The sequence below is a fragment of the Hyla sarda genome, chromosome 5 (assembly GCF_029499605.1).
Source record: "Hyla sarda isolate aHylSar1 chromosome 5, aHylSar1.hap1, whole genome shotgun sequence".
In the NCBI taxonomy this organism is placed as follows: Eukaryota; Metazoa; Chordata; class Amphibia; order Anura; family Hylidae; genus Hyla; species Hyla sarda.
In genome coordinates, this window is record NC_079193.1 from 148,245,952 (window position 1) to 148,262,224 (window position 16,273).

The 16,273-nt window shown below is 45.8% G+C and overlaps 1 protein-coding gene across 1 annotated transcript in view; it reads right to left on the bottom strand.

The window, feature by feature from the left end:
* The window catches only part of ANLN (anillin, actin binding protein), a 99,578-nt gene that overhangs the window by 52,173 nt on the left and 31,132 nt on the right, over positions 1-16,273 (bottom strand). Inside the window, exons 4-8 of the mRNA XM_056520474.1 lie at positions 8,496-8,830; positions 7,970-8,243; positions 6,820-7,004; positions 6,617-6,721; positions 2,200-2,305 (exon numbers count right to left, since the gene is read on the bottom strand). Of these exons, the coding sequence (XP_056376449.1) occupies positions 2,200-2,305; positions 6,617-6,721; positions 6,820-7,004; positions 7,970-8,243; positions 8,496-8,830 (1,005 nt within the window). The remainder of the gene's footprint in view (positions 1-2,199; positions 2,306-6,616; positions 6,722-6,819; positions 7,005-7,969; positions 8,244-8,495; positions 8,831-16,273) is intronic.

Here is a 16,273-nt window from a genome sequence, read left to right on the forward strand (position 1 = left end):
TTTCCAGCCCACGGGAGCACCTGAAAGCTGAACTAATTTATGCAGACTAAAGTCATCAACTGCCGAGCCGAGAAGTTTGTGACGAATCACATTTACTGTAAGTTCGCTCATCTCTAATCATGAACTTCCAGTAATTCGATTCATCACAAACTTCTCGGCTCAGCAGTTGCTGACTTTAGCCTGCATAAATTAGTTTAGCTTTCAGGTGCTCCGGTGGGCTGGAAAAAGTGGATACATTCCTAGGAGACTCTCTCCTAGGACTGTATCCACCTTTTCCAGCCCACCAGAGCACCTGAAAGCTGAACTAATTTATGCAGGCTATAGTCAGCAACTGCTGAGTCGAGAAGTTTGTGACGAATCGAATTACTGTAAGTTCGCTCATCTTTACAAGCTATGACAAGCTATGTGTCCGATTCTTTGGGCTCCTATCATGCCCTGTCCACCATTTATAGATTATTGAACACCCTTAGGACCGCAATCCTCCCAACTACACAGTTGAATGGGAGTAAGACCTTCAGATATCATTCAGGGGGGAGCAGAGAGACAATATTCACACTGTATAACCAAGGATTAAAAACTCAAGAGAAAATATAGATAATTGGTTTTCTCAATCCAAAAAATGGTAAAGATATCCCTTGGTGAGAGTAAATAGTATATAGCATAAGCGAAAGATCACCAATAAGGTTTAGATATCAAATCTTAATTTAATTAGTTGATAAAATTGTTATCAAAAAGTGTTAACTAATAATGGGAAGGGGGTGAGGGTACAGGTGAGTGCCTACACTCAGAGCCCTACCTATCTAGGGGGGGCTCCTAAACTAAGTGTGGATAGGAATAGGGAGCATAGAGACAATACATACAGATAAGTTAGCCTCTTCTACCAGAAGGTAGAGAGGCTAACTTATCTGTATGTATTGTCTCTATGCTCCCTATTCCTATCCACACTTAGTTTAGGAGCCCCCCCTAGATAGGTAGGGCTCTGAGTGTAGGCACTCACCTGTACCCTCACCCCCTTCCCATTATTAGTTAACACTTTTTGATAACAATTTTATCAACTAATTAAATTAAGATTTGATATCTAAACCTTATTGGTGATCTTTCGCTTATGCTATATAACCAAGGATTAGAAATCAGACCACAAGGTGTAAACTGGTTAGTAATTAAAAGGTATATGCCTTCCAATTGTAGGAATATATCTAGAGAAATAAGGTGTAGCTGGTTTGAATAAAATTGCGTAATTTATTTATCTGGTATATGAGCAGGGCCCTTGCTACAGATCCAGTGAATATTAGATGATGGTTAATACAAATACTAATATTAACCATCGTCTAATATTCACTGGATCTGTAGCAAGGGCCCTGCTCAGATACCAGATCTTGTTTATACCTTATGATCCATATATAAATAAAATTGTGCAATTTTATTCAAACCAACTACACCTTATTTCTCTAGATATATTCCTACAATTGGAAGGTATATACCTTTAATTACTAGTCAGTTTACCCCTTGAGGTCTGATTTCTAAACCTTGGTTCTAAATTATTTTTCGGCACTTTGGGTATAGTGCAGTTCCATTAATATGAAGGCACCCAATTCTTGATTCACACTGACTTATATGGCGTCCATTTCCAGAATATAGTAGGTGGGCTTTAAGCTCCTTTGGATCGGTTACAGGGTCCCTTCTAAGCTTCACTAATTTATTCCAATAATTTTCCCTGACCAGTCACTCGAAGTCTGGTACATTGGTTCAAGTTCTTAGTACAAAATTTCTAGACTAAAGAATAGCACCTGAACCCCAAGTTTACAGATTTCTATATACTGACTCCAAGGAAACAGACATACCCTCCATTGATATCAATTTTTTCACAAACAGATCCGATCATTAGCATAAAGGCCCTTATGGCTTTTTTTTTTAAAGCTACTCACATGAAATTTCTAGGCATTACTAAAATGTAAAAACTAGGCATTACTAGGTGGAATTTCAGGAGTCTCCGAAACATTGTTCCTTTCAGTAAAGGGTGATTAAGAGTGTAACCTTATATTACCCTTTTTCTGTGGCTTTATGATGCCACTTATATGTTAACAATGCTCTATTTTTGGGGCTGTTTGTCCCTAGGTTATTCATTTATTTACATGGGGAACCACAATGTTGCTTTAATAGCTAAAAAAAAAGAAAACTGCCAAAATTATGTAATATTACCTGTATTTCTTTTCTCTTCTGTAACAGGGAACCTCTCAACTACAGAATGATAAGTTACATCTGGCTTGGGTGGTTTGCTACAGGTTGCAGGATGAATCTGAGTTTCCTACAAAACAGAGCACAAGAAACCGTATATTTATTTCCATCATTGATATACAAGGATATAGATTACAATGTTTCAATGATTCATTTAAGTTCATATTAAGTAACAAAACTATGATATTGACAAAAAGGAGGGTTTTTTGTACTTACCGTAAAATCTCTCACTTGTAGCCTACATTGGGGGGACACCTATACTGATGGGTATATGCTCTTGCCACTAGGAAAATAAGTTGGCCCCTCCCTGGCAGGATATACCCGCCCACTGGAAGTGAGGTAATCACATTTGTCACAAAGCAGTAGAAGAAGCCAACAAGAAATGTCCGAATGACCCTAGAAAAGAATCCCGGATAAAAAAAAAAAAAAAAAAAAAAAAAAAACACAACAACAACCCGGAAAAGAATATCAGGACAAAAAAATAAATTAAGAAATTAGTGGGTGTGGTGTCTCCCAATGAAGACTACGAGAGAGGATTTTACAGCGAGTTCTTAAAAAAAAAATTTATATTAATAATAAAAATAAAAAAAAATCTCCTAGGGTGGGAACAACAACCATTAGCAAAAGGGAAGCAGTCCCAAGACCGAACCCACTTGTCCTTAAGGCATGCAGACGACCCCAGGCCAGAGAAAACCGAGGCCTAGAAACAGAACTCCCAGAAGATCCCCAGCCATGGAGATTGACTGGGCCACCATAGGAAGGGACAGTCCTTCCCAGGGACTCTAAACCTACGGTCCTCATAGAGTGACATGAAAAAGTCGACTAGGAAGCCTGAGGGGCCGGAACCACCCCGGAAAGAGGTAGGAGTTCAACTCGAAAAAGGAACACAGAACCAGAGGGCTAGCCGGGAAACCGGATCTCGAGAGGCCTGGTGCGGAAGATCGAAGATCTAAACATCTGCAGACCCAAAACCCCTATCCAGGAGCCCACCACAAGCCACTGGGAGGTGACATAGCTCAACTGGTGTAATCCGGATGACCGGAACGCCATCCATTTCAAGAGAACATGGACCCAGAAGGAGAAGATGGAAGGGAATAATTGCCAAGAAGAAGCAGAGTGTCCAGAAAAGGGGCATCCCGGAACACCAGAGCGACAGACATGGGAAATAGAGGTTCCTGAGTCTTCTCACCTCAAAGATGGGCACGTAAGTATCAACGGCCAAGAAAGGAGCTGAGGACCCTGAAAAAGGAGTTCCAGAACACCGGAGCAGCAAACATGGGAATTGGAGGTTCCCGAGTCTCCCGGAAGACTTACACTCGAAGGGTAAGGAAACCCAACATCCACGAAACTCTCCAGGTGACAAAGGTCCTTGCCAAGACAGAAGAAGTGCGGTACAGAAAGACTGCCCAATAAATGAGATCGCAGAGAAATCTAAGCAGGACCGCTACACACGCGCGAGGCCACAACCATCACAAAGGTAAGGCTAGAAAACTGTGGAGTTAGTGTAGTGCTACTGACACCATCAAGGGAAGGAGGAACATACCCTACCAGGGAGATTGTGCCGAGGGGGGGGGGGGGGGGGAGCAAGGGCAGGACCCAAACGACAGAGGCTAGACCAGCTATCGCCGAGCCACACGATAGCAGAAACCCCTCCGACAGAGGGGAGTGCTAAGGCTGCCTGAGCAGCAGTAGATAGCCAAGAAACAGGAGGAGAGCCAGGCTGCAATAGTGGGCAGTAAGCACACAGGCAGAGACAGCGAAAAGCTCGACTGAATGCTCTCAGCGAAAAACAAGGGCCCAGCCAGATATCCCCCATATAAAGTGGGAAGAGAGAGATGACTCCATCTCGCTAGTAGAAAGTGACCAGCGAAATAGTCCCTGTAGTGGAGGGGAAAACAAGGGGTGGTGGAGATGAAACTCAGGCACTGACCATGCCAAGCCCTCTGATCCCCATACCTCCGTGGAAGGAGGATTGTCAAAGTGCACCAGGCACTGTAGGGGCAGGGTAAAGGCTCCCTGTGGCAATGGACAAAGTACTGGGTGGACGAAGCCCCCAGGAACTCTGTGAGAACATATCGACGAGCCAATCTGTGTCCCCAGAGGGATGGGAATCCTGGACACTGCAGCTGGGCAAAGATGCAAAGACAGGACTACAAATGCAAGGGAGAAGCACACACACAGCAACCAAGAGCGTTGAGAGGAACACCCCTTCAGGGTGAAACCCCAAACCAGATAGGCACCAACGGAGCCAGTCTAGTCGTGTGTAAGGCAACCGAGCAGGTGCCTGAGCCACCCTGCACAGGAATCCAGGAAGATACCTGGAGGCACAAGGGGGGGGGGGGGGGGGGGGTATGGGCGCTGAACTGCCTGTGATGCCCTACCAGGCCCCATCCAGAACAGAGATGCTAAACCGCCGTAGACCTGTGGAAACAAGATTATAGAAAGATCCGAAGCACACCCCACCGACAGAAGAGAGGGTGGCTCTACACGTGCTGAGGGACCTAACATACATAGGGACACAGACATTGATACCTCTCGATAGTAGTGAGGAACCAAGATTGCAGACACAGCATCCAATGGTGTGTAACAACCATGCCCCTAGCAGACCAATGTGGCCCTCTTTGAAAGGAGAACAGAGTGCTACAGTTGCCGTGAAAAGCCATGGAACCTGCCCACACCCCAATTCCTAATGGTGCCCCACACCAAGACTGCTGTCGCAGATGCAAGAGATGAAGGTGATATGTGGGGCAGGAAACTTGCAGAGACAGTCGGAATGGTATAACAGGTTCAATGAACCCACAGAGTCACACTTTGTGGAACTTCACATGGAAAGTAAGTCACTGGGATACAGTGACGAGGAGTGGCAGGAAAGGGGGCGGGAGGTGAAGAGGTGACCTGGTGGATTAGAAACCATGCAGACACAGTCTGGCTATATGGCATAGGGACCATGGCCACACCTGGTCCTGCAGTCAGAACCACACATTGAAAGTGGGTTACCAGCCTTCAGCAGTTAGAACTGCAGACATGCAGAGGGACCCTGCGAACCAGTACGTGGTGCATTGCACAGGGCACATGAAGCAACATGGATTGACTCCCTCAGAACTACACTTCGGCAGATAGCTGAACTTCCATCCACGCAGTAGGAAGTGTATGGTAGTTGACCCAACGTAGCAGTAAATCATGGCTGACCAGATTCCTGAATGCACAGGATCACTCCTTTGAACCCTCCCACAGAAAGTGGGGTACTGGAGTGCGGCCGAACCAGTACCCCATTTGGGGGGGGGGGGGTTGAGGATTGCTGCAGATGGCGCTGCCTTTAGTATGACCAGGAGGCCACAAGGTTAGCCCAGCACAGCCACGTGTAATGCCGGCTGAGGAGCCGGCGCTGGGGAAAAGGGACCTCAGGATAGAGAGACATTAGCGGAGTACAGAAGGGGAGGGGGAAAAAGGGGGGAGGGGGAGAAGGGGGGGATGTTCACATCAACCAGCTTATGGCCACGCTACATCATACCAGACTAAGATAGCGGAGCGAGCAGGGGCAGTGGGGCACCCGGACCCAGGGTACAACCTCAAGGCTCTTGGCGAGAAGGGGTTGACAGTACATACTCTATGTCTGTGCCCCTTTGTCGCATATGTAGGAACAAGTAGCGCCATGCTCCTGAACCCCCACCTGAAAAAGGGAAACAAAAGGGAGAAAAAAAAAAAAACTAAACATCCCTTACTAGAAAATAATTAAAAGGACCAGGTCTGGAGAGCTCCCAGATCTGTGTCTTGCCTCCTACTGACACTAGCTAAAACTGATTACCTCACTTCCAGTGGGCGGGTATATCCTGCCAGGGATGAGCCGACTCCCTTTCCTAGTGTCAGCGCCTCCTAGTGGCAAGAGCATATACCCATCAGTATAGGTGTCCCCCAATGAAGATCGACCGAGAAAGGATAATACTTGAGAATCATAAGTTACTCAGTTATGATAAAAGTACAATAAAAGTTTTGATAACTAACAACAAGCATTGTACCAAAGTGACATTGCTTTGTTTACCTCCTTATGCCCAGTCTGTATGTGCCCTATTTGAGATAACTGCAGACTTTCCACTAAAATGGCATTATAGGGAGGAACCACAGCACTAAAAACTTTTTCTTGGGCTCCAAATTTTGATGACCTATGGTTAGGATAGGCCAATGCAGTTTGACTCCTGTTTAGCTGAATGCACGGCCCTTTTACTGTTTAGACAGATAAATTGGCCTGTCAAAGTCGTGGAGGTCGTGCATGGTACTACAGGTAAGTCTTATCCTATTTTAAATAGCGCTATGATGTCACACTTTATGTCTCATCCAATTTTTTTGCCAAGTGTATGTATGTAAATAAGACATAAAAGATTACCCGTTGAGTCTCCTGCTGTTTCGTTTTAGTCGTATCTTTGTCTGCATTCCACACTTTGCCTTTATCAAACCTGCTTCGAAGAGCTGCAAGTTCTTTCTCACGTTCCTTTCAAAGTGATAGCACAAAAAGATAAATAAAATGTTAAGTTAGTATCCTATGTGACAAATGCTTCCATGACAAACTACACTGCTGTATATGAACACCTGTTTCTGTTGTTGTGCTAAGTTAGCTGTACTGGATATATCCTTTTGCTTCAGCAGTCTTTCTTGGATACTTTTTGTATTCGGAGTCAATGCTGCAGACTTTACAGCAAGATTTGTAGGTGCAGGACTGCGTTCGTGACACTTCTCTCCAAAACGCTCCAGGAAGGATTTTACGCCAGGTCCACCTGTAATGCAAAGTTTGGGGAACTGGTGACATTAAGACATTGCATGACTGCAGTGTATAGTGACGAGAATAATGGGACATCTACTGCCATAGCTGTAAATACATCACTTAAACAGGTGATGTATCTGGAAGGGTATTTTTTTTTTTTTTTTTTTTTATAAACAGAATAAACAAAAACATGCCCAATATTAGCCATTTTCTTCACTGACAAGAATAGTATGTTCCACACCATGTGATTTCACAAATATCTGACTTCATTAAGAAAAAGGTTTAATTTACACAATGGATTTTACTGAATTATTTTTGTATTTTTTTTAGGATTGCTTTCTCTAGGTCAAACAATTAGATGTTGGAAATTAAAAAACAGTTTTATAGTGATTTTTGGGCATTTATTTTACAAAAACAGCTTTGCTACTGAACTTCAACAACAGCATGGCGAAAAATCCCAAATATAATATAGCTACAAAATATAAGTGTGCCATGAAAAATGCTTGAGAATCAAGGTATTTTTTTAACAAATATTTAAAAATGTTAAAAGTTGCTGTACTTGTAAAGGAGCCCTTACTAAAGTGCCGTCTCAGTTGATACGTTCCTACACCCCATGTGGAAATAGTGGGGACATCTCCAATAAACAAGTGGAATAGGTCTAGTTCTGGATGTATTCATACATTTCCAGGAAGAACAATAGAGGAATGTTCCAGGAATTACAAAAGCAAACAAATCAGGAGATATGTCAGATCTTACTTAAGGGACCTTTATAGCATAACAAGATATGCTATAAAAACCTGTCCAGTGAAAGGCTGATAGCAGTGCTACCTGCCAAACAAAGAATGTGAGTGCCCAATACTGGTCCTAGTAGATAGTTGGCAGTGCACATGCAGTCTCTTGCTAAATTTTCATATTACAGATGTAAAACATACACTATCGTGCATAAGTCACCGAAGCAAGTTTATTACATCTGCTTACCTGGTGTAGTAATCCTGTCCTTTGGTTGTGCAGTTCTACTAGTTTCTTCACTCTGGACCACATGCTGAATTGAAAACACCTTCGAAGTTGTTTTTTGTGGGGTAGATACTTTGGCTGACAATGTTTTTATAGTCTGAGCTGTGGGTAAATCCTTTTCTTCTGGCTTCGAAGAGCTAAAGCCTGATGGTTTAGCCTCCAAAAACTTAGATTTTTCTGTCGTAGTTGAGGAGGCTATACTAGAATTTGTGGATTTGGCCTCTGTAGGTTTTGTCTGCTGCAAGAAATAAATAAAAAAAATATGAAAATAAAAACACTAAACCTACAAGATGTAGTGGGGTTTTAAAATGTCTGACATTATGAATTTAGTAAAATATTAAATAGAAGAGTACTAGAAATAAAATGAAAAAAAATAATTAAAACAAAAGCATATACACAGCTAAAAAGTATCTTGGGAACATATATTTAATTATTAGTAAGGAGAGAGATTTAATTATAAGTAAGGAAAGCTTATCAGTACACAACATACCAATGTGCTGGAGACTGCAGATTTATTCACAGGGACACTCTGAGAACCAGAGACCGCTTCCTGCCTCACACTGCGACCATTGATGCTGGCAGATGCTGAACTGGCAGTGGACACTTTTGATAAACAAGCGGTACCAGGCTTTTCTTGTGTATTGTTTGGTTTAACACATGGATGACTTAGGTCATCCTCCCAAGAACTAATTGTTGCAGCAAGGTTTGCTAAACGACCACGTCGGCCTGAAGGAGTGTCAAAACTGACAGTAGGAGCCTGTGGCTTTGGAGGGGAAGGGACAATTTCTTTAGGAGGACTGGAGTTTGGAGATTCTTGAGGACTACCTAAAAAACAAAAGATATATTTAAGTAGATTTACCGACATAAGTAAACACTGAACAATCTCTTAAATGGGTTCATTCAGAGATTAAAAGTAATCGCCTAAACACAGGATAGTGCATAACTAGCTGATTGATGGGGCTCGACCATCAGAGATCAACTGTCCCCTGGGTGAATGGAAAGGCAGCACAGTGGGGCAAAAAGGAGATTTTTTTTTAACACTTACCGTAAAATCTCTTTCTCAAAGGTTCCATTGGGGGACACAGACCGTGGGTGTTTGCTGCTGTCTCTAGGAGGTATGACACTATGGTAACAAAAAAAGTCGACTCCTCCCAGCAGGATATACCCGCCTCCAGGCCCTGAGCTAATCAGTTTTAGTACCAGAGCAATAGGAGAGGATCGACAGGTCAAAGAAAAAACCTGAATTGTCCGAGAACCAGAAGAAAAAATATAACTGAACACACCCTCGGACAGAGAACGAAAGAGAAACCCAAAAGGGCGGGAGCTGTGTCCCCCAATGGATCCTTCGAGAAAGAGATTTTACGGTAAGTGTTAAAAAAAAAATCTCCTTTTCTCTATCGGCTCCATTGGGGGACACAGACCGTGGAACATACCAAAGCCGTCCCTTGGGTGGGCAGATCATCAGTTAGGCAGACTGCTGATCCACTGCCGCCAGCAGAACTTTACGGCCCAGACTAGCATCAGCCGATGCGAAGGCATGAACCAGGTAAAACCTTGAGAAAGTGTGCAAAGATGACCAAGTAGCCGCCTTACAAATCTGCGAGGCCGAGGCCTTGTTCTGGAGAGCCCAGGATGCCCCAACAGAACGGGTAGAATGAGCCACAACCCTGAAGGGAGGAACCTTCCCCCTACAGTGATAGGCTTCCGAAATGGCAGACTGGATCCACCGAGAAATGGTGGCCTTGGAAGCAGGTTGTCCCTTGCGACGACCTTCGGCAAGAACGAAAAAGGAATCACATTGATGAAACGAAGAAGTGATAGAGGTAAGACCTAACAGCCCGAACCACATCCAGTTTGTGGGGTAAATGCTCCTTAGGCTGAGAAGGAGCGGGACAAAAGGACGGAAGAACAACGTCCTCATTGAGATGAAAGGCCGAATCAACCTTAGGCAAAAAGGAAGGATCTGGCCGGAAGACAACATTGTCCTGATGAAGCACCAGAAACGGAGAAAGGCAGGAGAGAGCTGCCAATTCAGACACTCTCCGGATGGAGGTGATAGCAATAAGAAATGCCACTTTCCAAGAAAGGAGGCGCAGGGACACCTCCCTAAGGGGTTCAAAAGGTTCACCTTGGAGGACCCCCAAGACCAGATTCAAGTGCCAAGGGGGAGAAGGTGACCGATAAGGAGGGGCAGCATGCGTGGCGGAAGGTCCGGACATGAGAATTAGAAGCCAGAGGATGCTGGAAAAGAACAGAAAGAGCCGAAACTTGACCCTTAAGGGAATTGAGAGACAAACCCAGTTCCACACCCGACTGCAATAAAGAAAGAAGACGGGAAACAGAAAAAGTAACAGGAGACAAAACCTGAGCTTCGCACCAACGAAAATAAGACCGCCAAGTACGGTGGTAAATTTGTGCCGAGGAGGGCTTACGAGCCCTGAGCATGGTGCGAATGACTGGGGAAGAGAAACCGCGGGCTCTCACAACCGCGGTCTCAACCCTCACGCCGTCAAATGCAGCGACTGTAAATTGGGGTGGCAAAGAGGACCCTGAGACAGTAGGTCCGAATGAAGTGGAAGGCATAGTGGAGTGTCGTCCAGGAGCCTGACCACGTCGGCGTACCACGACCTTTGGGGCCAATCTGGAGCTATCAGAATGGTGGGAACTTCCTCCGCTTTGAGCTTCCTCAGAACCCTGGGAAGGAGCGGAAGGGGAGGAAACAGATAGGGCAGAGCAAACCCTGTCCATGGAATCACTAGGGCGTCCACAGTTAGCGCCAGGGGGTTCCTGGACTTCGTCACAAACGGAAGGATCTTCCGATTGTGCAGAGATGCGAAGAGGTCCACCCGGAATGTGAATCGCCGAAATGGCCGGAACCTTGTTTTCCGCCCAGATGAGAATCTTTGTCACCTCGGCCATGGCTGCCGAGCTGCAAATTCTGCCTTGACGATTTATGTACGGTCGTGGCGTTGTCCGACTGGACACGGACAGGGCAGGACTGAAGCAGGGACTCCCAATGAAGAAGGCAAAGAAGAATCGTCCTCAGTTCCAAGATGTTAATTGGAAGAAGGGCTTCCCGGGGAGACCAGAGGCCTTGAACTGTCCAGTCCCTGAACACACCGCCCCAGCCCGACAGATTGGCATCTGTTGTCAATACCTGCCAGTGGAGGGGAAGAAATGATCGCCCCTGAAGAAGAAGGGGGGAGCGGAGCCACCAGAGCAGAGACTGACGGATCCATCGAGGTAGAGCAATTTTGTGATCGAGAGAAAGAGGAGATCTGTCCCATCGAGAGAGAATCGCCAGTTGAAGGGGCCTCCATGGCCGCTACCATTCGACCCAAGACTTCCATGCAAACGCAGATGGAAGCTGGGACCTGGGCCCGAAGGGAGCGGACTGACAGGAGAGTCAGATGTTTGCCCGGCGGAAGGCAAATCTGGGTAGAGGCCGTGTTGAATTGAAGTCCCAGGAAGATCAGAGACTGGGTGGGAGAAAGGACAGACTTGTCCCTGTTGACCATCCACCCGAAGCAATCCAGGGTCTGGAGGGTGAGATCCACATTCTCCACAGTCTGGACTCTGGTGGGAGCCTTGATGAGAAGGTCGTCTAGGTAAGGGATCACTGAGACTCCTCTCGACCGCAACAGGGCTATCACTGGCGCAAGGATCTTGGTAAAGACCCGAGGAGCAGTGGCCAGACCAAAGGGGAGGGCTACGAATTGAAAATGCCCCTCTGGAACCGCAAAACGGAGGTAAATATTGGCCGAGAAATATTGGAACATGGAGGTAGGCATCTTTGATGTCCACTGAAGAAAGAAATTCCCCTTGTTCCATGGATGCCACTACCGAACGGAGGGATTCCATTTGGAAGTGACGGATGAGAAGATGACGGTTGAGCCGTTTGAGGTCCAGGATTGGCCGCACCGAACCGCCCTTCTTGGGGACCACAAAAAGATTCGAATAGAAACCCCGAAAACGTTCCCTAGGAGGAACGGGGACAATAACTCCCTGGAGAAGCAGGGACCGAAGGGCCTCTTGAAACTGCTTTGCCAGAGAAGGAGACCGGGGAGCCCAGGACCGAAAAAAACGATCCCTCGGGAGGGAGGCAAACTCTATTCCCTGACCCAAGAGTCCTGAATGTGTGTGGTCCAGACTTCGAGAGAAAAAAATAAGAGACGACCTCCCACCCGAGAAAAATCTGCGGGTGGGGGCATCACTTCATGGGGAAGTGGGTTTGCGGTTGCCCGACTTGGCCGCAAAACGGCCAGAACGGTTGGTGTCCGACTTCCAAGACGGGCGCGGCCGGAACGAGGGGAGCCTTCTTGCTCCGAAGTAGTAGAGCGAGCCTTATTTTGAGGCAACAAGGAACTCTTGCCCCCCGTCGCCTCAGAAATAATCTCGTCAAGGCGCTTGCCAAAAAGACGGACACCAGTAAAAGGAAGCTCGGTGAGAGACCTTTTGGAAGCGGCATCTGCATCCCAAGCCTTAAGCCACATGGAACTGCAGAGAGCCGCCAGGTAACCCACAGCAAAGGCAGCACAACGGGCTGACTGCATGGAGGCTGTGCACAGAAATTCCTCAGCTTTAGAGCATTGGAGAACCAAGGCAGAAAGATCCTCCTTGGGGGGGGGGGGGGTCCCGTCTGGATACCCTGACAGAGTTTTGAGCACCACAACGATAGAGCTTTGGACACCCAAGCCGAGGCGAAGGTGGGAAGTAGAGGAGAGCCTGCTGCTTCAGAGGCCACCTTCTTGTCAGTCAGGGCCTTGAAAGCAGCCGCATCGGCCAGTGGCAGTGTGGTAGCCTTAGAGAGGTGGGAAATTGGTGGGGGAGGGGAAACCACCTTAGAGACAAGGTCCTTGTCGAATGGGTAACGCACCTGAACCTTCTTCATTCCCGGGAACCTCTTGTCTGAATGTTTCTATGCAAATTCCAGAAGGGTGTCAAATTCAGCGAGTGTGCTGAAGCATTGAGATGCCGGTTTAGCACGATTAAAGGATACTTCAGGAGTCACGTCCTCTAAGTGAAAGGTGTCTCTTATGGCTGCAACCAATGAGTTCGCCGTTTCAACTGAATCCGCGTGGTCTTCCGAGTCAGATGCAGATTCAAAAGCCTCATCCGCCAGTTCACCAGGAGAATGTGAACGAGTGGAGGCAGCCCTGGAGGGGGGTGACCCTGAAGGGGTACACGGCTCTGGCGAGGCAGAGAGGCAACTGCGGAAACGTCCTCTGGAGGAGCGACGTTTGTGACCAGATGACCAGGGGGGTGGGACCCACGAGGGGAACGCCCACGTCTACCTGAAGACTCAATGGAAGAGTCAGAAGATGCACCCCTAGTACGCTTGTGAGAGCGTGAGGTATGTGGAGAAGGGGAGCGGGTCCCTTTAGAGAGCCGGTGCAGGGCAGACTTCAAGGCAGACACCACGTCACGGGAGGCCTCAGCCATTGAACGGGAGACTTAAGTCAAGTCAGCCATATACTGGGATAGGGAAGAAACCCAGGCTGGAGGGGCGGCCGAATCCACCGGAACTGAAACCGCATCCGGGTGTACTATGGGGTCTGGGGCAGCAGAGGAGCAGGCAGAGCAAGTGGGTTCAGCCGAACCAGGCATTTTAGAATTACAGGACTTACAGACAAAATAGGAAACTAATGCTCCAGTTGTCTGTTTAGAGGGAGGAACAGTTCTGGGTACGGACATAATGAAAAAAAAGAACTCTCTCACCCGAGTCTGTGTCCCCTGCGGCAGCTGCTGTGAGAACTCCGCTCTGAGAGAAGGAGAGGGAGATATAGGCCAGCCAATAGCCATAGAGGAGCGTGCCTGGAGCAGAGGCACTGTAATTGGCCTCTGTCCCCCGAAAATCGTGCGCACGGCGCTGATTGGAGGGCTGTTTGAGCCTCCAGTAAGCTCCGGCGGCCCTGTGGGTGGAGCTATAGAAGAACAGTAATGGCGCCTGCTTCTTGCCCCAGGCGCACATGTCAGTCGCGTCTGCGCCCGCGGGGAAGTGAGCGGACGATTCACATGTACGCCGGCAGCTGTCTGCTGCTGAAAACGAAAGTAAAGTTAACAGCGCATATACACAATGTCTGTGCCCCCTTACTCGCAAAGGGGAAACAGTGAGCCGCAGTTCCCGAGTCCCCACCCAACATGAAAGAAAAAGGAATGAAAAACTAACACATTCCCTAACTAGGAAAATAATAAACATAAGACCTGGTCTGGAGAAATCCAGACCATGTCCACCTCCTTCAGACACTGAGCTTAAACTGATTTGCTCAGGGACTGGATGGCGGGTATATCCTGCTGGGAGGAGCCGACTTTTTTGTTACCATAGTGTCATACCTCCTAGAGACAGCAGCATACACTCACGGTTTGTGTCCCCCAATGGAGCCGATAGAGAAAAATTATTAAGTCAGTCACCAATTGTGCAAGTTCTCCCACTTAAAAAGATGAGAGGTCTGTAATTTTCATCATAGATATACCTCAACTATGAGACACAAGAGGAAAAAAAAAATCCATAAAAATCACATTTTCTGACTTTTAACCCCTTAACCCCTTAAGAACTCAGCCCATTTTGGCCTTAAGGACTCAGACAATTTAATTTTTAAGTTTTCATTTTTTCCTCCTCGCCTTCTAAAAATCATAACTCTTTTATATTTTCATCCACAGACTAGTATGAGGGCTTGTTTTTTGCGCGACCAGTTGTCCTTTGTAATGACATCACTCATTATATCATAAAATGTATGGCGCAACCAAAAAACACTATTTTTGTGGGGAAATTAAAACGAAAAACGCAATTTTGCTAATTTTGGAAGGTTTCGTTTTCACGCCGTACAATTTATGGTAAAAATGACATGTGTTCCTTATTCTGAGGGTCAATACGATTAAAATGATACCCATTATTATATACTTTTATATTATTGTTGCGCTTAAAAAAAATCACAAACTTTTTAACCAAATTAGTACGTTTATAATCCCTTTATTTTGATGAACTCTAACTTTTTAATTTTTCCGTATAAGCGGCGGTATGGGGGCTCATTTTTTGCGCCATGATCTGTACTTTTTTTTCATACCACATTTGCATATAAAAAACTTTTAATACATTTTTTATAATTTTCTTTAATAAAATGTATTAAAAAAGTAGGAATTTTGGACTTTTTTTTTCCGTTCACGTCGTTCACCGTACGGGATCATTAACATTTTATTTTAATAGTTCGGACATTTACGCACGCGGCGATACCAAATATGTCTATAAAAGATGTTTTTTACGCTTTTTGGGGGTAAAATAGGAAAAAACGGACGTTTTACTTTTTTATTGGGGGAGGGGATTTTTCACTTTTTTTTTTACTTTTACTTTTAAAATTTTTTACATTTTTTTTTTTTTACACTTGAATAGTCCCCATAGGGGACTATTCATAGCAATACCATGATTGCTAATACTGATCTGTTCTATGTATAGGACATAGAACAGATCAGTATTATCGGTCATCTTCTGCTCTGGTCTGCTCGATCACAGACCAGAGCAGGACGGAGGGAGGTGAGGGGACCTCTGTGCGGCGTTATGAATGATCGGATCCCCGCAGCAGCGCTGCGGGCAATCCGATCGTTCATTTAAATCGCGCACTGCCGCAGATGCCGGGATCTGTATTGATACCGGCACCTGAGGGGTTAATGGCGGACGCCCGCGAGATCGCGGGCGTCGTCCACTGCCGGCGGGTCCCTGGCTGCGATCAGCAGCCGGGATCAGCCGCGCATGACACGGGCATCGCTCCGATGCCCGCGGTTATGCACAGGACGTAAATGTACGTCCTGGTGCGTTAAGTACCACCTCACCAGGACGTACATTTACGTCCTGCGTCCTTAAGGGGTTAAGGACCAAGCTTTTTTCCACTTCCGTTTTTTCCTCCTTACCTTTTAAAAATCATAACCCTTTTAATTTTGCACCTAAAAATCCATATAACTGCTTAGTTTTTGCACCAATTCTACTTTGTAATGACATCAGTCATTTTACCCAAAAAGCTATGGCGAAACGAAAAAATAAAAAAAACTTTGTGCGACAAAATTGAAGAAAAAACACCATTTTGTAAATTTTGGGAGCATTGTTTCTACGCCGTACATTTTTTCGGTAAAAATTACACTTTATCTTTATTCTATAGGTCCATACGAAATGATAAAATGATACCCTACTTATATAGGTTGTATTTTGTCGTACTTTTGGAAAAAATCATAACTACATGCAGGAAAATGAATACATTTAAAATTGTCCTTTTCTGATCC